General features: G+C 40.2%; 1 protein-coding gene across 2 annotated transcripts in view; it reads left to right on the top strand.

Moving 5' to 3' along the window:
* Positions 1-17520, top strand: part of sertad2b (SERTA domain containing 2b) — a 41076-nt gene extending 23556 nt beyond the window's left edge. Inside the window, exons 1-2 of one of the 2 annotated variants that reach the window (XM_047351313.1) lie at positions 712-1364; positions 15412-17520. In XM_047351313.1, the coding sequence (XP_047207269.1) occupies positions 15416-16672 (1257 nt within the window). In that variant the 5' untranslated portion in view covers positions 712-1364; positions 15412-15415 and the 3' untranslated portion in view covers positions 16673-17520. Of the gene's footprint in view, positions 1-711; positions 1365-15411 lie in introns of those variants that run through there. The other variant, XM_047351314.1, reaches the window with a different exon arrangement.
* The last annotated feature ends 8455 nt before the right edge of the window (positions 17521-25975 follow it).

Here is a 25975-nt window from a genome sequence, read left to right as displayed (position 1 = left end):
TTTGAAAAACAAAATTCCACATATTTTTTTATTAAAATGTTTCCACATTTAAATAATTATAAATAAATGTGTTTAATGTTTTTGATTCTAATAATATTTTAGCAACTATTTGCAATTTTTACCAACCTGTTTATTTTTTAAATTTTTCAGTTTTTCAAACAAAAAAATGAATAACTCAATACATTTTGTATTTTAATTATTAAAACATTTAAATAATTTCTGTATCTAATTTTATTTATATACTTTTGTATATATTATCTAATTAATAAAATATATATATAATTGATACAGAAATTATTATGTATGCTTTCATTGTATAAAGAATAAACGTTTGTATTGATTGTTTTCTTATTTAATTATGTATTTAAAAATATTTTAAACAGGTAAATAGTTATGGATAGATGTATTAATCAGTTATATTTATTGTATGCAACATCTCCAACTTTATTAAAATTATCCCTAGTAGCAGTAATAAAAAAAAATCCAGAATTATGGAACTTTTAGTCTTTACAGACCATTAAATAATCCAGTCAATAGTTTAGATTATAATATATTAATTTGAATAGTATTAATTATTATGTAATTTATAATAATTACATTTTAACTCATTGATTTTTGTTGTGTTTATTATAACACTTATAAAACTAATAAAATGTCATATAAGTACTTTTTCAGTTATTCATTAATTTAGTAATTTGGCACTTACGATCTTACAGTTTAGAGTCAGAAGTTACGGAGCTTGTTAGCGTGCGCGTGCGTGTCCGCGTACACGCCGCTGAAGATGGGCGGGGCCAAGCAGACCGCTCTCGGGGCAGCTGCTCGGTTTCAGCTCCTGCTGCCTTCAAGGGATCCTCGTAAACTTCCCCGGCTTACCTAACTAGATCCTAACATGACAGAAACAAACCAAAGTCGATTAAGTTTCCAAACAATTGCTTGACTAAATTATATAATATATACTTTTTATTAATTTACAGATTCATTGCTGCGTGTTCGTTTTCTTTCCCGGTATTGAGGAGAGCAACTTAAAAAAAAAAAAAGCCTCTAAATAGATTACACTTCTTTTAATGTTTGTTTTAGGGTTCAAATATTGATGCTCAAGCGTCTTCATAATACTCGTCGCATAGTTCCCATATGATGGATCATGATCGCGGAAGCGTGAAAAAATCGCGTCCTTCTTGTAGGTGACTCCGACAGGCCGTGAAGGCGGTAGCGTTCCAGTGAGCGGAGGCTGTTTTCTCCTCCTATCAGCGCCATTGTGTGGCACACTCTCCAGGAGCGAGGAGCGATTGTTTTTCTGTTGCCGACGGGATTGTTTAAATACCCCCCTCATGTTTCTCTGTGTACCCACGGCGGACCTGGATCAGGTAAGACCCTGTTTTACATTTAACTCTTTAAAAGGAGTGAATTTAAACACGCCGAGGGGAAAACTCACCGACATGAGAGCGTTAACCTATTTCTAATGAATAATAGAGACCCGGCGGCTGCTGGTGTTTCGGTGTCAGTACAGTAAGGTAGTGAAGTTTTGCTACTGTGTGTGTATCCGCTGTGGATTCCAGTTTGTGACACAGGGCGGCCAGTTGCTGCTTCTTAGTTTAGGACTGCAGGGAAAAGGTGCCTGATAAACTTTCCACAGACGGTAAAAAAGATAGTTGGTCTGTCCCAAAATACACTCAATGACTGGACCTCACTTTTATGGCTTATACTGTGTACAGTGAAATAAAAACGTCATAAAATGACCCAATAAAGTCTGTACTATGAAATATATACACATATATATGTATTTAAGCGAGATTTAATTAACATTTAATTGACTTTTTTAAACAGATTAACTGTTAGAAAAATGTTTTTTTATATGTCCAAAGCTCATGTGAGGTGGTAGAAATGTGTATTTCTGAGTGATTTTGGTCTTCAGTGAGCTGCTCTTCCACATACATACCACTATCAGTAGCTGTTGTAGTGGAGGGGCCTCTGTTTTGTAATCTGCACCACAACACAGGGGCCAGCTCCTGGTGACAGCACCTCTTTTTCACTCCTTGTTCCTGTGCCATGACCCACAAGCATCATGTAGGTCATACCAGAGGTTTCTTGTACTCCTCCTTACTTTGTCCAGACAAGGACCCACGGGACAGGCTTATCTCAAACCACAGAGAGCTGTTTGATGTGAACAGAGGTGTGGAAACATGCGATGAGTTGTTATACAAGTGCATCTCAATAAATTAGAACATGATTTAAAAATCAGTTTACCTTAGTTATTACAGTTGTAAAGTTAAACTTGTTTAATAAAGATTTTTATAACACCCAGAGTGCTACAGATGTTATGGCCTATACAATCATACAGAAGACTGCTGAGTTGACATTTGTCTAACAAACAGTAATTGATAACCTTCACAAGGAGGGTAAGCCACAAAAGGCCATTGCTAAAAAAACATGTCAGTTCACAGATTGCTGAATCTAAAAATGTTATTGGGAAGTTGAGTGGAAGAAAAAAGTATGGTTGAAAAAGATGCACAGGCAACCTTAAGGAGATTGTGAAGGAAAGCCCATTTCAAGAGTTGGGGGGAAATTCACAAGGCATGAACTGAAGTTCGAGTCAGTGATTCAAGAGCCACAACACACAGACATATCCAGGTCATGTATTAATATATAGTTTTATTGTACAAGGAGTGGTAGCAGACAATAAATGATGCCCTACACATGGATTGTAAGCCATAAAAGGCTTTAACTATAAAAGGCAGGCTGTGCTAAAGTGTATTAGTGGGAAGTTAGGTGGAAGGAAAAAGTGTGGGTAAAGAGATTCACAAGCAGCAGGGAAAACTGCAGTCTTGAGAGATGTAAGAAGTGGGGGTATGAATTTTTGGATGAGCAAATTAATAAAAGGTGGTAGAAGGAGATGGGTAATGGAAAGCTTTGGTGCTTTGGTGCTTTTTTTGTTATAGTTCTGACAGTTAATCAAAGCAATCCTAGTTTATGATGTTATTAACCATGGAATATGTAAATGTGTAATATTTATCCATAAACTATTGCAGATCACCTTTTGGTCAATGCACAGCCTAGAATTTATGTAATTTCGCAGATTTGGCAACTTTATTAGTTAATTTCGGACAGCTTTTAAAGCTTTGCATCGTGTTTATTACAGCCACATGACTGTAGTTGCAGCTGGATCTGGTCATCTGGCGTGTGCAGGGCTTGGAAGAGAGGGCAAACTCAGCCTACCCAGTGCATGAATGGTGCAGAGCCAGTTATTTCAATGCTTCCATCCGCTTAGTGTCCTGCTACGCTCCACAGCAAGAGCAAGCCTCTACTAGGCAGCAGCACAGCCGCAGGCTTGGATTAGCACATTTAGGATTAAATTTAAGAAATAAAGTGATGGAATGGATAACACCTCCAACACTGCTGTGTTATTCAGGCTGATTCTCCTGCAAAGGAGTTGAACGCTGCAGTAATAAGGTGGGTACTGCTGTATAACCAGCGGCCAGACATGTTGGTAGTATATATTCCTGTAGCTCCTGAGGCTCGTTACCAAAATACTGTGGTAGCTTTCTCCCTCTGTGCTTCGGCAGCGGGAGAAGAACCCGATTGGCAGCGTGTAGGCACGTCTGATGACCTAAATCTGCTCCCTTCTTCTGCCTTTTATTTATAGACTTAAGAGTGAGTCCATACGGGAGGGATTGGGAGGGAGTTTGTGAGCGAAGACTCTCTGGACCAGACCATTTAGGATGTGCACAAGCACGCTTTGATTGCACATGTAGGTTTGACCTTTGGAGTGAGGGCGCAGTTACATAAAAGTGACCCTTGTTGTCATCAGAAGTGTAGAACAGTTGATTGTGTCTGTTTTCTAGTTGTTTCCTGATGTTTTGGTCGTTTAGAAGATTGGTCCATGTGTAAATGTATGTTTTTCCAAAGCTTCACCTTAAAGACATGTTTGTCTAGTAAATTGGTGCAGAGTTTACCTGCAAACAGAAGAACAAATGGCTCACATGAGTGACATTTTACTCCGGCATTGTCCCTGACCTTTGCACTCCTTCCTTGGTATATCTACCACTACACAGACTGCGCTGTCACTGATATGGACTTGAGGCGCTGCATTAAGGCTTGTGGATACCCTGAATCGGCTACAGAAAGCTGCTAGATTTACATGAGGTGATGCATTTAAAGCCAGAATGTTAAATCAGGTGTTGAGATGTCTGCTAGCTGAAAGCACCGTGACCTTTCTGAACAGGTTCATCCCTCCTGCGCTGGAGCTCGTGCCATTGAACTCTTTCTTTTCCAGGTAGATGCTGCATACTGCACAGGGTGACTGTGTTTTGCAACCGGGTCTGTCATTACGTAAGTGCTTGTGGTGAATTCCCTGATAGCCAGCTGACCTCTGTCATATGACCATTTATGATCACTTTGAGGGAACACACACATGGACATTTCTTCCTGTTCTTCGTGCTTATTTATTTTTGGTTGGGACTCCTCTTTCCCCTCTTCCCCCAATTTCAGAGAAACAGGAATCTTTTCATGAAAGGCAAATATTAATGGTTTTATCCACTAATTAAAGTGATGGCAGACTTTATTTTAATCACACACTGAATCTAAAATGTCATTTTTTCTGGTCTTACAACTAACAATTCTGTCTTGGGGGGAATTTAAAGAATAAAATAGTGCCTTATGAAACATTGTTTAAGCACCCTTCTATTTAATTTCAGCTTGACTTGGGCATATTTGCCCATTCTAACTTGCAGTAGTTCACCAAATCTCTGACTAATTTGTTTCTGGACCCTCCTGAGCCGGGCTGCACGGTGGCGCAGTTGGTAGCACTGTTGCCTTGCAGCAAGAAGGTCCTGGGTGCGATTCCCCACCGGGGGTCTTTCTGCATGGAGTTTGCATGTTCTCCCCGTGCATGCGTGGGTTTTCACCGGGTACTCCGGCTTCCTCCCACAGTCCAAAGACATGCCTGTTAGGTTAACTGGTCTCTCTAAATTGTCCTTAGGTGTATGAATGAGTGAGTGCATGGTTGTTTGTGTGTTGCCCTGCGATGGACTGGCGACTTGTCCAGGGTGTACCCTGCCTCTCGCCCGTAGACTGCTGGAGATAGGCACCAGCTCCCCCGCGACCCACTATGGAATAAGCGGTAGAAAATGACTGACCGACTGACCCTCCTGAGCCTCTCCAGAACTTCACGTTTTTTCTGTCGAAGCCATTTTTTGTTGATTTGGATTTATGCTTAATCTCAATGCTATGCTGAAAACCCAAAACGCCTCTTCATCTTTAGGTTTTGGCACAAGACCAAATATTATATTATTTAGGACTGATCACAAATTTCAACCACAATCTGTAGACAGATATCCCCCAGCATGATACTGCCACCACCATGTTTTACTGTGTGAACGGGGTTCCTTTGTTCTTGAACAGTACCTTTTGAAGTTCACTATGGGTTCATCAGGCCACAATACATCCTCCCACAAGGTTTTAAAAAGATTTAGTCAGGCCTGGATGTTCTCTTGAAGAAAAGAGGACAAGCAGGAGACTACAGGAGATTGTTTTTGCATGTAGAACATAACCAGAACTTGTTGGATGTTCCTGCAGCTCCTTCAGTGTTGCTGTTGGCCTTTTAGCATTTTTCATAAATTTTGGATGGACACTGATTTTTGTAAAGCCACTGTTGTCCCAGATATTCACTTTAGGCCTCATTTGTTGCATCACAAACACATAGAAGGTTAACAGAGGTGTGCAACCTTTTTAGATCTACTGTCAGCAGTTTTCTTGTCATGTTTCTTGTTGCTTCTATCAGGCGACTTGTGGAACCACTGGGAGATAGAAATTCAATATTACAACATGTTGCACCTGTGTTATTATCAAAAAGAAAATGTTAAGCAGCTGCAGAGACCCTTCTCCATTGCTTGTGTTTTCTTCTTGGCTTATCCTGAAATCACTTTCCCTCATCATCTTTTCACTTCTTCAACCAGATTTGTTCATTCACTTCTTACCCTTTTATGGTCCCGGTGCTGATTCAGGATTGGTCCTAGAGCCCGTGTTTAACAGCTTCAATCAAACACCCAGCTTGGTTTTCCGCAGCCAGAGAACCAGCTTGATGCCACGTCATTCTGTTGCTAAAAACATGGCTTCTGGTAAAAAGTTGATCCTTCTTTGGTTGTACTCTGAGTTTCTGGAAGACAGGTCAGTAGTTCACAAAGATGGTTTACCTACACAAAGGTGCCTTCATCCCTGAAAACAGCTGCGGTAATATCAACAGCCTTATTTATAAACGCTGTTTTCACCGTTGGCGTCTATGAACGCTCTCTACAATCCTGGCTGGCTGCTCTCTGTTCAGTGTTTGTAAGCAGAGCTGCAAACACAGGGGGAACCCTCACTGGTGCCTGCTTTGCATTGTGCAATTTTATTATTTTTTTATTTATTTAACTGCTCATCAGTACTTGAGTTGAGCCAAAATATTATTAGGATAAAATATTTGTGTTTATTTGAACCCCGCCACACATTAAACGATGTTCTCACACCTGAGGTGTTTAGTCCATTTAAAGCAATCTCTGATTCGTTTCCCCCCTTGGAGCAGTTTGTTTGTCTAGATGTGAATGCAGCAATCGCACTACGAAAGCGACCAAAATATGATAAGGACCGTTTGGAGGAGGTGGTCTCGGTACGGCTCCAAACGAGCTCTAGAGCAGTTCGCTCATGGTGTGAATGTGACCCAACCACGATATGACACAGCTACCAGATGTACGCTGCACGCTTGATCCAAACGCCTTCCCGTAGTCAGGTTTGTGTTGCATTGTGGGCTGCAGTAGAGCAAACAAACTAATAAACAATGACGATGCGTCTTTTTCTTAAAGCATAGAGTACGCACCTTTTAGGACATCTTCTCGAAATCATTCGTATACTTTTCTGATAGTTTTGCTATAAATAGCACTGAGGAAAAAACTGATAGCTCAGTGTTTTCCACTCGCTCAGAACACGGCATTTGTTTCCTGTATTTACATTTGGTTGTCCCGCCACAGACACATCTGACCAATAAAAAGACGTAACGTTTCTGCGTGGTTTGTAGCGACAGCTTCTGGTTCTGAGTTTTCTTTGTGTGAAAAGGAACCAAATCACCAGAAAAAAGTTAACAAACTCAACCGATTCAGACCAAAGTAAACGATCTATAGTCTTACATTGTGCTGCTGCTTGCAGTCTGAGCCATCATTCCTAAAGTTATATTATCAAACTGTGGCTCCACAGTTGTCCTTGAGACACTTCAGATTCAAAAGACAAAATAAACATCTTTCAGTGCGTAACTGACTATCTCCTTTGCTTGTCTTCAATCAGAAGTATCAGAACCTTGATTTGCTGAGTGGTGCGTGTTGAACTGTGTCATGGTGTCACTTTCATGTCTGTGGTTTCTGAGTATGCCAGTGCCTGGGGGAGTACAGCTGCTAGGAAGTGACACTCGTGGTATATTTTCCTGGTTGGGGCATTTGCCTGTCTTATTAACAGCAATTGCTAAGAGAGAAAAAACACTGCTAGCAAAAAGTTGACGATTAAGTATAATATTGGGATATATGCACGTGTACTTAGAAATGTTGCAAAACCCGTTATAATGAATCCGCGGATGGAGCTAAACTGGAAACATCTGTATTTATAGCAGCAATGGTAGAATGGTAGCTGTCGTCATGGTGTAACGGTATCTTAAGTTGTGTGTGGAAGTGTAGCTGTTGGTGAGCGTAGGGTCCGGTCACAATGCACCATCTCTTCCTCTGGGTTTGGTCTGGAAGGTGTTTACTAGTACGACATTGTGTTTTTGGTGTGCATGTAAGAGAGAGAGACAGAGATGTACGCAGACACAACCTAATAGAGGTGAGTTGGAGACTGTCGTCCTCATGTGCAGAGCTGGGTGCACTACAGTGGAAAAATAGCAGCAACAAACACAGTCATGACTCCAACCGTTTGCCTGGGATGCATGTTCAAATGTCGAGATAAATGCAGTCAGCAGAAAGACACTTTCATCTACCTGCAGCTGTGTAGCGTGTGTACTTATGCATGCTTGTGTGTTTGTGTGTTAGTACTTTGTGCATCCACAGAACCTGAAATAGCCCAAGGTGGAGGTGAGGGGGAGGGGTGGATGTGCAGCTCAGGCATGGAAACCAGCATATCCGGTTACAGGATCATAATATCACTGCAGAGGCCGTCCACTACCATTGCACTACTGCACTACACACGCTCTCTCTCTCTCTCTCACACACACACACACACACATACAACCAGCTCCAGGAATAATTTCATGGACCCACATGTCTAACATGTTTGCAGGCCTAGTTGGCAAGCTAACATTCACCATGCATGCACACACCTTACCTTACCTCCAAATTTGTAACACTTCTTAGACACTTTTATTGATTTCTTGTTAACTGCTGTTAACCCATGTTCTGCTAAAGGAAGAGTAAGCCGAGAAAGTCAAGCATGCGTTTAATTCGTGGTTTTCTCTGGATTAGGTTTAAGATTGTGATGTCATGATAACCTTTAGGTGAAACAAACATGAACATTGGTTCCGCCCTTCGTCATTTCATACCTGCTGTTTTGGTTTTCTTGAACAGTTTTCGGTACAAAATAGTGCTGCCTGCTTGGGGACATTTCCTACTCACCATTCATCAATTTGTACCCACCAAGGGGACATTTTGAACCCAGTTTAACATCAGAACATTCAGTCATTTTCTGTGTTCTTCTCTATAGTCCACTGTAAGGAAATGTGGTTTTCTGATTCCAATAAACGATATCTACCAGAGGAATGTCAATTTGGTTTGATAAGGGGTAGGGCTGGATCGTGTAAAAAAAAGTTTGACAATCAGCCAAAAGATAGAGATTGAAGGATTGTTTATAAGACTATTTCTATGCATCACAGTTCTGTACTCTTGGACAAACGCATCAGTTCCCTGTTTTTCCTTCAGTTTCATAACTTTTATGTAGCAGTGAGGTCATCAGTTTTATGATAATATTATTAACACTCTGCGGACTAAAGGTGTTTTATTTATTTTTACATACTTTTCATTAATTTACCTTTTTATTATATTCATCACAAAACCGAAACCTCTTCAGGAAAATTTCAGCTTTATGTTAACAACGGTTCATTTTTTGAGTTAGATAAAAAATAAATGTGGACCAGTGTGTTTATTATCAAATATTAAATATATTTTACAACATAAATATTCAGGACCTTCTTGCTGCAAGGCAACAGTGCTACCAACTGCGCCACCGTGCAGCCTGGGTTCAATTCCCGGCCTGGGGTCTTTCTGCATGGAGTTTGCATGTTCTCCCCGTGCATGCGTGGGTTCTCACCAGGTACTCCGGCTTCCTCCCACAGTCCAAAGACGTGCCTGTTAGGTTAATTGGTCACTCTAAATTGACCTTAGGTGTATGAATGAGTGTGTGCATGGTTGTTTGTGTGTTGCCCTGCGATGGACTGGCGATCTGTCCAGGGTGAACCGTAGACTGCTGGAGATAGGCACCAGCTCCCCCACGACCCACTATGGAATAAGCGGTAGAAAATGACTGACTGACTGACATAAATATTCATTTGGAAGAACTGTTTTTGTGATTTTAAATATGTTTACCCAAGTCTTAGCTATGCAAAAGTAGTAAAAATATTATCAATATAGTAAATGTAAAATAAATATAAAAAATGACATTTAGATATATTTTTTATTAAATTAGCATTGTGTCTCGGTCTTTTTTTTTTTTTTGCCTAAACATTTATTGGAAAGCAAAAATAAAATATTATTTATATTTGATATATGATTTATTTTTTTAATTATCTGCACCTTTTATGGCTCTTACAGCAGTCAAGCACCTGATCCTCGCTGGGGGCAGCTCTAAATCACACCAAAAATTGGTTTGAGCCGGTTAAAACCAGATCGGTGCACCTCTTCTTGTAACCCTTCTTTTATTGTCTAATGGCATTTTATTTCTTTAGAAGCTGAAAAACCCAACAAGTCATGTAACGTCCTAACAAGTTTGAAAACAAAAGCATCTTCAGGATTGCAGGCTGACGTTTTTTTCTTTTAATGAATTTCTCTAAAGGAAATTCTTGCAGAAAGTTTTAGCACCCTACTTTAAATGTGACACAGTAAGATTTTAAGTCAAAATGACCTTGGAGCACAGTCCTCCTCCACTAGTGTGCTTTATCGCGCTCTTTTACGATCTGTTTTTCTTTTTGTGCAGGATTACTGTCTGGAAATTAGTGAAATGGTCCAGAATTAAATATCGGCCTGGAGGATGTTAAAGACTTTAAAGGCAGGGTAAAACGAAGGGGTGAAATAAAGTGCTGAGAAGGAAAGGACAGTTAGAGACGGGAGGAGGATAATGAAGTGGAATGTAAGGGGTGGGGCGCTCTGGTATGTCAGCCCTGCACTGTGTGTCTCTTGTGTGTGAGAGTCTAAACAGCCTGCCATGACTCAGTGAGGCAGACATGCGCAGCTGCTGCAGCTCCCAGTCACACAGCAACATTCTGCTTTAAAAGTACCTTTTTGATTCCTCGCCTCTCTAAATCTCCATTTTCTTCATAGATCCTGAAGCAGCAGCAGCAGTCACATTGTTGGAATGAACAATTGAGGACGTTTAGAACTTGTTTATGCCAGAAATTATCCAGCAACCTGATTGCACTTGGATACAGGTGTGAATACACTGGAGATGAACTAAGGGCAGTTTTGTTCAGACTCCTTGTAGAGGTCGCTTTAGTCTGTTCAAAATTTTTAACTTTTTAGATTACGGATTTACGAATTAAATAAAAATCCATTAAAGAGTAGGACTGAGAAATTGTTGAGTCACTGGTTGCTATGGTGATTGCTGGCTCTTCTCTTGAGTGGGGGGGGTCATTTAGCCCCAGTCATATTATATACATTATCCATATTCTTGTCATATTTTACTGCAGTGTGTGTCTTGCCATGTATGCCGACATTTTTAAAGGTGTGTATTACGTGGGTCTAAATATAAGAAAATGAAATGGAACATCAAGTTCTGTCACGTCCGCAGAATGTAGCAGAACATTTTAGGAACCTACTTTAACTGTAATGAAGTAGGATTTTAAGGTCAGTCATAGTTTAATGCTATGTTTTATCACTTGTTTATGATCTGTTTTTTTGTTTTTCACAGTGTTGGTAGCTAGAATTAGGTGGTGCGAGAAAGGATGGGCCTGGAAAGGGACACACTACGTAAAGACTTTAAGGGTGTAAAACTACAAAATGAACAAAGTGGCAGGAAGAAAAAGATAGTCTGTGTTCTGAGGAGGACAATAAAGTGGAATTCAAACATTGGGGCACTCCTGGTATGTATGAAGTATGCACGTTGCTACCATTCTAAATTGTGCGTGTATAAGAAGACCAAAGGTGTGGAATTCACAGTGTTCTGCTGCGTCATAACCGGGTCTAGTGCTTTCCTATGAAGCCTCTGTCACCTTTTATTTATAATTCATATTAAAGGACCAACTGACCATTTGAAGAATAAAATTGCAGTGCTCCATGAGTGTCACCAGGTGGTCAGACCATTTTTGGATTTACTGAGCCACAGTTGCCCTCGGATTTATCAGACAGGAAGAGAGGCTGTATGTTTCAGTTTCAAGCATCCAGCATCCCATGCAGAGTGAAATGTCGGGAGAGTGTAGCATAAGATTAAGGCCCTGCCCACATTTTGAAAACAGGTTTTTCTTGCTCCGTCTTCTCCCACCACCCACACTCAAAACAGGGTTTTTGTTGAGAACGTTGATGTTAAAAAATATATATAAAATTGTGTCTTATTGTAGACTGGATACCTGAAGATAATAAAAAACGATATTTCAAGTATCAGTTATGTCCGTTATCACCGTCTGCGCTGGAGATCACGACATCAAGCCATCTTTATAATTATAAAACTTTTTTTCCTCATCTGTCTCCTTTAAACTTCAAATGTGACCATAGGACGTTAATGACTGACGGCAAAGGCGTAACAGCGTCAGATGAATTTTGATGTGTTTAATGTCGACATTATTACCACCTGCTTGTGCAGCATATTGCAGCAAAACAGTGTGGATCCGAATTAGTTTGAAAAACAGGCAAAAAAATATTCATTTAAAGAGCAATTGTCTGGAGTTGTGTAATGTTAATACCTCTGCTGCAAAGTTTGGGCCGCAGTTGCATTGATTCTTGAGCAGTGTTGCATATGTGCATGCTGATGTAGTTTTGAAATGTTGGAGTAAAGCATGGCCTGGCTTAAGATTAAATTGTGTATGCTACAGTGTGCTTGCATAGAAAGGTAATGTAAGACTCAACTGGCCCAAATGGCATTCAGAACCAAACAACAGTATGTAATAGAAAGTCCGCAGAATGGAAGATGTACTTGAAGTATATTTGAGAGTTAAGCATTTTTATGACCATTTATCTGCATAATTTATGAAAACATTAATTACAACAAAATTTTTCACTTTTGTTTCTATGTGGGAACAAAATGCTTGGGTCCAAAATGGGTGTACAAATCTATGAATTGACCTGGAGCGCATAGATAACCAAACAGGAATTTAATCATCAAACAATCAAGCAATCGCTGTATGGAAACTATATTCAAACTTTCTTGAACTGGTGGACCCTTCTGGTGGCTACATGTGCAAATTTCCATGTGTCTTCAGTGTTTTGTGTTAAATTCCAGTTCTGTAGAGGAAAACCAGAAAGGAAACATAATGTGATTAATTGAGAGTGTAGGTGTCCATACTGCCCTGTTGGGTAACTTGATAGCAGAAAAGCATGCCTACAATTTTATGTGTAACCTGCACAGGTGGAGATAAAAGTATGAGCATGAAAGCAAGTCAGATCAAAAGGTTCCTGAACATTTCGCAGTAAATTTAGACTCTTGGCTGAACATTCCTTGGGTTAAAATCTATTACATTTCTAAAACTCAAACTGTTATTGTGTAAAACCCATGAATGCTAGCAAAATACAAATTCATGCAGGTAAAGTCCAACTTTCTGTGACCTGTTTCAACCCTAAATGGTGTTTTTACTGTGAAGTATGAGGGCTAGGTTATCTGATTATAGTCTAGGGCAGGGGTCTGCAACCTGCTGCTCCTAAGCTGCAACTGACTCTTTAGACCCTCTAATGTGGCTCTTAATAACTTCAGCCAAAAATGATAAAGATTTAAGCAATGTCTTCAAATGTAAAGGTAATAAAGGAAAGCTTAATTTACTATATGTATAAAAATTCAAGATTGGTTGCTAAGTACATGCTTCTTTTAAAGTCAATCTACAAATATTTAACGTTTAATTAAAGAAGATGTGTTAAACCTAAAAACTTGTCTTTAATTAAAAAATCTAAACCAAATTTCTATAGTAAATATTCTAAAATAAGCTCTTTTATTTTTAAGGGTCACTTAGCTTTTGTTACTCTAAATGGGAGAGGGCAAAAATGGCTCTTAGTGTTGTAAAAGTTGTTGACCCCTGAGCTTCTCAGTACTCTAAGAAGTTTGCAAACACCATACAAGTATTGCTACTTAAAGTTGTAACATTATGTCTGATGAAGTTTGACATATTCTAGTACGTTTTTTGTTGTTTCTGTGGGATGAATATGGAAGTTTTGTGGAAATGGAAGAAAAACATGAGATGTGATGAACAGTAATGTGTGTTTTATTGCTGTTGCATCAGAATGAATTAAAATGGTTGAAAAAGCTATTGTGATAATTGTTTGAACATCATAGAATTTGGCTCATATTTCATTTGGTTACTGAAACGACGGATCTTAGTGGCCTAGTCAAAGATCTGATTGGGGGTTTATGTGCATTGCCGATAGTAGAGCCACTGGATGAAGTGCTCATTTCCCTCCTACCTTCCTAGGTCAGGCTCTTACCAACTCCACTGCTTCCGCTTTTTGGCTTTTCCTCCTCCCGCCCCTCATCTTCCTCCTCTACTCTTCTGCCTCGCCTCCCTCCTCCTCCTCCCCCCACCCTGTCCCGTTCATTGTCATGTCTTTGAATTCCCAGCTGACTCTTGTTTGTCATGGCAACCAACCAGTCGTGGTGACTGGGCCTGCAGCTTCCACTTCCTGTGTGTGTGTGTGTGTGTCTGTGTGTGTGTGTGTGTGTGTGTGTGTGTGTGTGTGTGTGTGTGTGTGTGTGTGTGTGTGTGTGTGAAGACGCATGCGCCGTGATTCAGAGGGTAGACAGCGACTGGCTGCATGAGCCTGTCAGCCTGGATTAAAGTCAAACACACTGCAGCAGCTCCTTCCTTCTTTTCTGGGTTGTTTTCTAAGATCACCCAGATTACTGAAAGATGTTGGCTCCCCCTCGTACTACACCCCATTCACCACCACATTGAGGACCCCCTCCTCACCTCCACTTTGCCCCACTCAGTAAGTCAGCATGCTCCTCTAATATCAGGAAAAGAGGAGTGGAGGAAGGCTGGGCTTTAAATCTGGCCTATGATCCTGTGCTACAGCAGGCAGCACTGCCATTACATAACTCAGTGTCTGTGTGTGTGTAGGGCTGTATTATGCAGTGGTCAGGTTCCCCCTGCAGCTGCTCATGTTACTATTTTTCTTGTTCTTTGATCAAATAATGCAATATGCTAATTGCGCTTTTACAGCTTCTTGCCTCCCCAAAGTTAAGTTTGGTTTCTGTGAGAAAATTTCCACCACATGATGTTGCACTGTCTACCTTTTAGCTGTGCAAAACCAGAAAATGTAATTATCTTTTTACAAGTTGTGCATTAGTAGAGGCTAGGGGTGGCAGAGGGAGAGGCTCCCCATGGCACCATTCATGCAGTAATGACATTGGGACCTATAAGGTTATTCCCTGAAACCTTTTATTTCTTGTGTCCCTTTCTACTGTGGGATACAAAACAGTTTATGTACCTTACATCAACTGACGCTGAGGGTGTCCCTCGTCTTACTGCAGGAGTTGTACTGCTTAGAAAGTGTAATAAAACTGACCATAATTTTGTTTGACCTGTGACTGTGTGGGAGAGAACAAATATAAAAGTGAGATTTTATAGCAATAAAACTAAAACCAGTGATTATGTCATGGAGATTATACTTTATAGCTTATGTAAAGTCACTTTGGAAGTTACTGAGAAATGTGACATATTTCAATGTTTGCAGACTCAAACTACTTCTTTTTTGTCGTTTTTATGTCAGAGCAGAGAAAGGCAAAGGAGATGCTTTGCTTTTCTCAAAGCGAGATTATAACTTGGTATTCTACAACCATAACTTTAATTATTTCACAGCAGTTACACTCTGAAACAGAGAGGACTGTCCTCTACTCTGCTGGAAGCAAGTGATAAAATAAGAGCTTGTGGGTCGCATAATTTTAACATTATTTTAAATTGTTGTAGTCTTTGGACTAGATTTGGGCTTTAATCATTTCTTACCTGAGCACTCGATTAACTCGTTTCCCCTCTCCCCCTGTGCTTTCTGTGTTTTCTAGATATATGTTCTGTAAAGGTGCGAAGCGGAAGTTGGAAGAGGATGAAGAGGGCCTGGAAGGCAAAACGCTGGAGGCGTCGGTGGCGGGAGGGGGGGTAGGCTATGCTTTTGAGGGTCTTTCTAAGGTGTCCTACACCCTGCAGAGACAGACCATCTTCAACATCTCCCTGATGAAGCTCTACAGCCAGCGGCCCCTTGGTGAACCAAGCCTGGAGCGGCGCGTCCTCATCAACAACATGCTCCGACGCATCCAAGAGGAACTCAAGCAGGAGGGTTCCCTGCGGCCGCTGTTCCTTCCACCTTCGCCACCCCCTGACGACCCCATGGACGAGGGATTTTGCGAGGCGCCACCGTCTTTTGGCATCCTGTCTGCAGCAGCGCAGGTATCCCAGCCATCTACACTGTTGATGCCAGTTCCTCCTCCGCCTTCGCCCCACCCAATGGTGCCTCCCAACTGCCAGGCATCCCAACGTGCAGAGGCCTGCTCCGCCCCTCTGGAAGCCTGCCTCACTCCAGCCTCACTGCTGGAAGAGGATGGTGGCGATTCAGCATTTTGCACCCCATCCCCACCCACTCCTCCTCTGTCTCCACCCCCGTTGCCCCCATCTTCAGCACTAATGAGCCAGGTGTCCTCAAGTGTTCCTGTGCCTATCTTATCAAATGACAGTTTCTCATCCACTCCTAGTGACATGGAGTTGGGTCCTCCCACAGCCATTACAAGGACGGCAGCAGCTAATACTATGACCATAACTACCTCCCCCACTCCCGCTACAGCCACCCAGTCCCCGTTCTCAGCACCCACAAGCTCTACCAGAGACTGCAGGACAATGGGTGCTAAACCAGAGGCAGCTGCTGTCTTCCTGGTCGAGAGCCGCTGTGCTGAACTCCGACAAACAGACGCTCTGCTCTCACATTCCCCTGGTAGCCTGGAAGACATTTCTCCCTCACCTTCATCCTCTCCGTCTTCTTCATCCCCCTCGGGGTTCCTCTCAGACTTGGCGCTGGACGATGTCCTGTTCGCCGATATCGACACGTCCATGTACGACTTTGACCCCTGCACCACAGCGGGGGCCGTGGGCGCCACAGCAGGTGGTGGCAGCGGCAGCCTCAACAAGCTTTCTCCGGTGGTGAACGCAGACGACCTTCTGAAAACGCTGGCGTCGCCGTACAGTGGCTCCGCCCCCCAGGTTTCAGCCAATCAGCCTTTTAAAATTGATCTGACAGAACTGGACCACATCATGGAGGTGCTGGTGGGGTCGTGATTCAGCGGAACCCCACCAGCACCACCTTTGAAACACTTAGACTCTGAGAACAGACTGGATGGAAAATTTGAGATCGTTTTTGTTTTTCCTGTTTTTCTCTCTTTTAAAAGACTTTCTTCTAAAGGTCGGTAATTGTAAACATCGAAGGTGATGTCAATTAGTACTACTATGACAACTACTACTTCTACACAACACTGTTCATGCACTGTGCTCGCCTTTTGAGGTGTGGAAGTGAAGTAACGAGGAAACAAAGCATACGCAGAATTTTGTATATCTATACTTGTGAGGAACTTCATGAATTCCCTCATTTCCTCTTTCCAATCCTTTACCTGAAGCTAAGCCTTAACCTTGAAGAGTTACTGTAAATATTTTTATTTTTAATCCTTGTGGGGATATGCACTCCTCACAGGTACAGAAATACAAAACAGACTTAAACATACAGACACTGTAATTATGGCTTTTAGCAGCTGAGTGCCTTTCAGATGACCACTTCTTTAGTTCCTGTTTTTACAGTATTTTTATCGGCTCTTCTCACTTTAACGGCCCACAGAGGCCAGTTGATGTTCGTTATTAATTTATTGTATTGTATTAAATAAACTTTTGTCGAGGTAGTTTTACATGATCAAATGATTATTTAATTTTTTATCCTATTACAGATACAATGTTTTAATTGTAATACAAGCATTTAAAAAGGAATACATTGTTTTATTGGTGTCAGTGGGGTGCTAAAAGTGACACTATGTAATAAATAAATAATCAGGTTAGATAATTATTCATATATACCGTGTTTTAAAATATTAAAGTACAAATACATTAATAGTAAATAAATAAATGTTCATGATCTTGAATCTGGCCTGTTATTTATTAAACACATAATTCAAGTCAATTCAGTTTCTCAAGCCACTTCACAAAAGTCAGGTACATACATTCCAATTAATAACTAACCATTGAACAGTGCAGTCAGATTCAGTTTATTCAAAGTGGATAAAAAGTTTTTCTATCTAAGGAAACCCAGCAGATTGCATCCAGTCAGTGACTTGCAGCATTCCCTCCTCCTGGATGAGCATGTAGAGACATTGGACAGTCACTGACTTTGCAGCAATCCCTCATACTGAGCATGCATGTAGAGACAGTGGAGAGGAAAAACTCCCTTTTAACAGGAAGAAACCTCCAGCAGAACCAGAACCAGGCTCTGTGAGCGGCCATCTGCCACGACCGACTGGGGGTTTGAGAGAACAGAGCAGAGACACAAATAGAACAAATAAGCACTGATCCAGGAGTACTTTCTATGGGAAGGAAAAGTAAATGTTAGTGGATGTAGCTCCTTTAGTCGTTCAAGAACAGATAATGAAATATGGAAGTCATATGGGAACAATCATACATAATTATTTCAGTATTTTTCTTTAGAATATAGACAGTGTGCCTTGCTAACCTGTGCAGCAAGTGTACTTCAGACCAAACAGTGCTGTTAGCCCCTCTCTTTCATTGATAGGTAAGGATAATATGTGTTTGTTTGTTTTTGTTTATTTATTACATTCTGGCACATTTGGACCCCAATAGACGGACACATTTGCCAGGCTCTGCAATAACGCTTTAGGAGTAGCTCTAAAACACATCACCAGGTTGTTGTTTAAGCTTCTTTTTCTATATGGGAGTGTCTGTTTGTGTACACATGTTGTCTACAAGTTCAATGCAAGACTTTCTCTGTTTTTATTTTTTGTTGTGTTTTTCTAGCCCCCTCCACAGCCCCTGTACCTCCCTGCCTTGTCGCCCTACCCTATTGCCAGTCATATATAACTGCTGGTTGTTGTTTTACATGGGCTTGATTATATGAGCCAGTTATCCATTTGCAGAGGTATTCAAATGAGCTGCACCCACTGGTCAGGGTGTTGACATTTGAAGCAAAAGCAGTCCCAGTCCCAGTTGGATGTAGATGATCTGAGAAGTGCACCGAAGTCAGATGGAGTCGATGCATTTTTTTGTGTCTGCAGAAAACAGATAATTGCGATTTGGTAAAATACTGACAGGTGAAAAAAACAGCAAGGCTTACAGTATTACTCACACTCCCTGTTTCTACAGGGTATGTTTACATGTGTTAGTAATATGTGCCCTTACATGCTAGCTCCTTGTAGTCCTGCTCCTTTACTTGGTGCAGTGCTGAATACTGTTTTCTTAAATACAGCCAATAGCGAGAGAGCTAAATCTGTCACGTAAAAAATTTGAATTCTGATTTCCACTGAAGTGGGGAAACCAAAACCACGGTGTTAACCTGATGCTGCAGCCATGCAGCACACTGCGTTACATTAAATAACACACAATGTTTTGGGCACAAGCAGTATAATTCTAACCATAATGTGTTGCACTACAAACAGCCCATCACATATTACGGTAATTCCAGTTTGTGTATTTTATAGTTCAGCGTTTTCTGCTTATGCTTGCTGTTTAAAATTCTAAATATAAGAAGCAACATTTCTGAACACTTGTGGCACTTCTCCTTTACGTGGAACAAAATGATACAGTGCAGCCCGTTTCATAGTTCAGTTTCCACTTCAGGTAGCGCCACCTTTGCTTATCTTCAGACTCTGGCAATACATTGAAAAGCCACCAAAACAACACAACAATGGAGTCTGTGACCCTGATCAGACCTGGCATTAACATCTATCCTGGGCATTTTTTCTGTATAAGTAGTCTGAAAGCTTAAATCGATAAAACTTAACTCTATTTTAATAGCACTTCAGTTGGCCAAAATGCTTTATCACAGCCTAAAAAAGCTAACCAAATAAGAACTTTAAAGGAAACAAACATTACAAGCAAAATACAATAAAACAAGTCAAATAGAGAGCAGATACACAGAAACAAACAAAACCACAAAAGCAAACATCTCAAACTGGGTTAAAAGTGGAAAAGCCGGCATGATATGAAAAGCAGACATAAAAGAATTGTATAATCAACCGGAAAAGCAAACTGGTAGCCTGTGGATTTCTGCTAAAACAGGAGAAATGTGCGCTCATTCTTTGGTACCAGTTAGATATCGATCAGTGGTATTTTGGACCAGCTGTAGTCAAGCCACTAAAGTTTTGTCAAGCCCAGCGTAATCTAAACGTGTTGTAATAAAAGCATGGATTGAAATCACAAAGGCCAGCTGTCGCAGTTGAAATAAGCTGGACATGACCACAGATTTATTTGGAGCATCAAAGTTAAGATCACTGTCCAGTTACCGTGCATGATTGGTGCCAGAGGCAGCTTAGAAAGTGGTCATTTCGCAGAAACACGAGTCAGTCTGTTTGTTTCGGCACTGTCTGTGTATAGCCAATAGATGGCGATAAGAATAGAATAGATGGCTACCTTCCTGTTCTGTTTTTTGCCATGCATCTGTGACATTTTTTTGTTTGGACTATTACAAATGTGCACCAGATTTTGCATTTATGCTGAAGATTTGCCGTTTTTCCCCCCAAAAGGCAAATATTCAGCATAACAACAATAATAACCGTTTGAATATTGTCAGGCCTTCGCAGCACCTTTTCTGCTATTGATGGAAAATACAGCCCCCAGTCATAATTGCAGCCAGTATGACCTCCGTTTGTGCAGAAAGGTGACACAGGAGGGTACAAAACTAGCTATGTATTCAAACACAGTGTATAAAATATGTAGCTAGGGTCATATTTTAGACCTGATAATCTTAAGCATCAACTATGTGTAGCTACCTGGAGTTGAAAACTGCAACAGCCTGAGGTGTACCAAGTCAGTGCCAATCAGAGCTATGTTCTAAAGGGAGAGTACACAAAACATTAAAGGGACTCATTTCTTCTTAAAAACCATTAACTAGCAGTTGAAAACAACCCTTATATCAAGTGGTAAACAAATATCACATCAGTGACACATCTGATGGAGGGCGGTGTAGATTATGGTCCCCTGGTGGAGTATTTGCCCAAAAGCAGATTGAGTCAAGCACCACAGATACTGTTTGCAGATGACTGTGTCTTGTTTCTTTCTGTGTGTTTTAATTTTTGGAGTGCTTTTGTTTAATTTCCATTGAAATTATTTATTCATCTTAGGGTTGTTTTTTTTTTGTCTTTCCTGTGTAAATATATTTATTTTTGATGTGAAGTGGACACATGGATTGTAAATGTGTGTACAGAATGTGTGCTTGGAATGTACTTTAGATAGGAATGTATCAGAGTGTGAAATACTGGTTGGAAGCCATTTTTTATATACATAAGTTGTTATTTTATCTTGTTTATCTGTTGGTTTGTTGAGTTGTTCTGGTTTTTGTTTCTCTTTGGGGGGTGGCCACAACTTTTTATATCTTTTGTACCTTTTTTTTGTTCATCTATTTCTGGTTAACGGCAAATAGTTCACATTCATGCAGCAATATTTAAAGAAAACGGTCTCAAACCTACAGATGTCAAGACTCCAAAGCCTGTCATGGATGCTTTCATGCCAAAAGTAATGTACATAGTATGACCAACATTCAATCTCCTAAGACTTTTCAATCAGTGTTTGTCACCAAATCGGTTTTATTGCGTCCAAGCGTGTGGCGGCACTCAAGGACTCACCGCGGCCGAGCCCGATTCCCTCAACACAGGCTGTATCTTACAGACCTCAGAGCTGTGCCTTTTCTATGCAACAAAACAAACACAGAGTGAGAAATTATCAGCTGATCACTGTATTGGTGGGTCTGTAGAAAAGAAAATGTTCAGCTTGATAGCTGTTTATGAACGGTCTTACTTTTGTAGTTTTATATATATAAATATATATAAAAATATACAATAAAGTGTAAAACGTATTGTCTCCTGGTTTGTCTTTATTTTTATTCCTACCTCTGGGATCTCCTTCAAGGCTGTTGGCAAACCATTTCAGGAGAGGACCTCATGAAGCTCATCAAGAGTACGTCAAGAAGGCAAAGCCGTATTCAGTATGATTATTTAAGTTATTTTGAAGAATCTAGAACATAAAATATGTTTTGTTATTTCACACTTTTTTGTTTGCTACATAATTCTATATACTTTTGCTTCACAGTTTGCAGGTCTTCACTTTGTATCTACAATGTACAAATTAATGAAAATAAGATATAAAAAACCATTTTCATACAGGAACAGAATAGAATTATCCAATATTGTTCTGCAGTGAACAATATTGGATAATTTAGGTGTATCGGCAGCAAAGTGAAAGGTAAATGGACTCATGCAAATTCACACAAAGCTAAAAATATGTTTAAAATGTGAAATAAGTGACTGTACAGTAAGGGCAAATTTAGGAAAATAAACCACAGTTAAAAGTGGATTACTCAGAAAGGTTTAACTGAGTAGAATAATTAAAAGTGTCCAAACTGTGCATATTTGTACATCTAAAGATAACAGAATATGAACAAAAATATGGAAAAAATGGAAATAATAACAGGTATGTAAACACTTATCTAATATGAAAAACCAGCCCAACCAAACCTTTAATAGACATGAAACAGAACAGGAAGATGTATAAAATCAGCACAACATTCTTCAATTAATTTTATTTTTTGCAACTTTTTATTAATGATTGGACTAAACCCTGTGTAATCCCTTTTTAAAATCAACTTTAGCTCTTTTTTTCTTTGCAGTGGATAGTGATTGTTTCTCCCTAATGAATCTCAGTTATGCACTTCACAGCGCCACAATGCCAACATTAGCCTCTGTTAAACATCCGTGGCTCCTGCTCTGCAGGCCGGCAGCTATTTCCAGCATTCAGGCCACACAGCTGTGAGGGGAAGGGGACAGGCTGTCTCTGTCTGTGGAGGGAGGCAAAGTTTAACTCAACTTAGCAACGGCACAGCTAAGGTCAGTCAGGACAACACAGACAACAGTCGGTAATGGAGGCAGAGATCCAGTAGGCTGCTTCTCTCTGCTGCTCTGGTCAGGATACTGCTGCTCTCTTTAGGGGAGCAAACCTTTACAATCATGACACAAAATGCCCTTTTCAGATTTTTCACATTTACATTATGTGTCAAAATCAAAAGTAGATTTCACCTTTGTTGTTGTTGTTCATCCCTATTTATTTTTGATTAATTTTAGGGACCCATGAGACACTGGTAACAACTTTGGTAACATCTGTAAACAAATGTTCTAAAACCAAAACAAAATTAGGTCTACCTATGCATTGATTGGAAAAAAGACAGCAAAACATACATTTCTTCACTTCTAGGGTTTGACATAGTGTGAGCCCCTTTTTTTGGTACATTGCTGGTCTGGAGAATATAGGTGGGGGAAAGGCATCATTAATGACCTTAGAGAAGCAATTATAGCTACCCACCAATCTGATAAGGACTTAAGGGCCATTTAGAAATAATTTGATGTCCATCATTCCACAGAGAGAAAGATTATTCACTTTTACAATGTAGTGAAAATGTATTTGCTCCAATACAGATTGTCTTACTTAAATGTTTCAGATGATCAAGCTAATTTTGATATCAGAGAAAGAGAAAGATGAGCAGCAAATTAAGTTTTCAAATTATGATTTTAAAGTACTAATGGACATTAGACGGGGCTGTATAGTGGTGTAGTTGGTAGCACTTTTGTCTTGCAGCAAGAAGGTCCCGGGTTCAACTCCCAACCTGGGGTTTTGCTGCATGCATGCCGCGTGGGTTCTCTCGGGGTACTCCGGCTTCCTCCCACAGTACAAAAACATGACATTTTAGGTTAATTGGTCTCTCTAAATTGCCCTTAGGTGTGAATGTGTGTGTGCATGGTTGTTTGTCCTTTGTGTTTGTGTGTTGCCCTGCGATGGACTGGCGAGCTGTCCAGGGTACACCTGCCCATAGACTGCTGGAGATAGGCACCAGCTTCCCCGTGACCCACTATGAAAGAAGCGGTAGAAAATGACTGACTGACTGAACATTGAAGGGTTTTCCAGGTTGAGCAGCCTATTTAAAGTCATGCCACAGTTTTCCAATTGGATATAAATTTGGAAAATCACCCTGTTACTGCTAAACCTTGTTTTTGTTTTCTGGAGCCATTCAGAGTTAGACTTGCTTGTGGACTTCGGATCATTGTCCAGTTGCTTAACCGACTTGAATCTGTCATAACCCGATGGCCGGATGTTTTCCTTTTGAGTTTTCTGCTAGAGAGCAGAATTCACTGTTTCATCCATTACAGCAACTCTTCTGGGTCCTAAAACAGCTCCAGACCAAAACACTACCACCACCATGCTTTACTGTCAATATGATGTTCCTTTTTCTGAAATAATGGGTTAGATTTATGCCAGATATAGCCGGACACACATCTCCCAGAAAGTTCTGCTTTGTCTCATCAGTCCACAGAATATTTTCCCTGAACTCTTGAAGTTTATCAGGATGGGTTTTTGTTGGCAAATGTGAGAATGTAACCCTTCCCAGACTGATATATGTGATTGACTTTGTTTCTCATTTTGCTCTGATTAGGACGCGATGTGTTGGTTGTTCAGGTTATTTTGGACTACTTCATATTGTTGTCAGACAGGTTTTATTTATGTGATTTCTTGATTCTATTAGTCAGGCAGTAATCGGTCCTGGGTGTGGTTAGTGAAACTATGCATAGCTTTTCAATAAATGTGATTACTCAGTTAATTCATGATGTCATGAGAACATTTTCACATCAACCAGGTTGGCTTTTTATTTTTACTCAGGTTATCGTTGTCTGATATTAAAATTTGTTTGGTTATCTTAAACATATCAGTGTGATGAAGAGCAAAAATAGAAGAACATTTTAAGGGGACTAGTAAGCTCTAATCAAGTGCTGTTCTTCCATGCTATATTGTCCAGAAATGTTCATCAACAAAAATACAGTTAGCAATAAAACCAGATACGTTTGTGGAAAAGGACTATAAAATCCTGCAGAATATTGGAAAAAAACATTTTCTGTTCAGACCAGACCAAGGTTAGCCCATATCAGAGTGATAAACAGAAGAAAGTTGACAGAATAAAAAGAAGCTGCCAAGATCCAAAGCTGGGCAGCTCTCCTGTTAAAAACAAGGTGGTGGGGGTGTTATGGTTTGGGCCTGTAAAGCTGTGGCAGGTGCTGGAACAGCTTTCCTTTCTGATGATGGACCTGCCTGTGGATGCTGCAAAACCTGAGTTGGACTGAAACATCTGATGTGCTTACGTTCCAAACTCTCTGGATTTCATAATCCTGCAACAAGATAATGACCCCAAACATACCACTAAGGTAAGACAGAAACATTTCAAATATTAAAAGCTTAAATTCTTGAACAGCCAAACCAGTTATTTGATTTAAATCTAACTAAGCATGGTTTCCATATGTTGAAAAACACTGAAAACAAGCAGGAGTTGAAGGAGGCTGCAGCAGAGGGTCTGCAAAGCATATTGAGAGGAGATACTCAGGATCTGCTGGATCTTTAGGAATTACAGACTTCAGCCATTACAAAGCACAAAAAACAACTGTTTTACTCTAACTATCATTACTTTGTTTCAATTATTCTGGTTCTCAGATATTCGGTTCCTCTGTGTAAGTGTTGTGATTTTTACAACTAAAATGTCTCCAAATGATGTTAAATTAAAGTCTGAAATGTGAATTTTAATCAGGGAAACTAAAAGAATTAAATGGTTATCTGTCCCTAAAACATCATGAAAAGCACTGCAGCCTTAAAATCCAACCGTTTTAGTATGGCGCCATCTTGCGTTCAAACACCTGTAGTACATTCATTCATTCATTCATCTTCTATACCGCTTATTTCATAGTGGGTCAGGGGGGGCTGGTCCCTATCTCTAGTAGTCTCCGGGCGAGAGACGGGGTACACCCTGGACAGGTTGCCAATCTATCGCAGGTACCTGTAGTACATTGAAGAGTTAATCCACACGCTGCGTCCAGTAAGTCTTCCTGGACAGAAGATCCCCCCCTTTGGGTTAGTAGTTTCTTATTATAGTAATATATCATTGATTTCGTTTACTTTATGTAAAGGAGGGGCTTTTGAATGTCAGAAGAATGAAAAGAGAGCAGGAACAAAGGATACAGCGTCCTTTAGGCTGCCCAAAGCGCTGGACGTGGTGCTGACAACACTGCTTGCTTCTTTTCTGTGATTCTTCAATTAAAAGGTTAAGTGTGAGTGGTAAAAGGTGATGTACAGCGACATTCAAAAGTATTTACATTCCATTTTGCGCATCACAATTACAACCACAAACTCTAATCTACTTTATTGGGGTTTTATTTGATAGACTAACAAATAAAAATCTAATCTAAAAAATGTAAATCTAAATGTATTTACATTAACTCTCATAGCCCTTTATGAAAGCCAGTGCAACCAATTGCATTCTAAAGTCATTTAATTTGGTGGACG

Source organism: Girardinichthys multiradiatus, chromosome 22, assembly GCF_021462225.1.
Source record: "Girardinichthys multiradiatus isolate DD_20200921_A chromosome 22, DD_fGirMul_XY1, whole genome shotgun sequence".
Taxonomy (NCBI): Eukaryota; Metazoa; Chordata; class Actinopteri; order Cyprinodontiformes; family Goodeidae; genus Girardinichthys; species Girardinichthys multiradiatus.
This window is presented reverse-complemented; position numbering and strand designations above follow the sequence as displayed.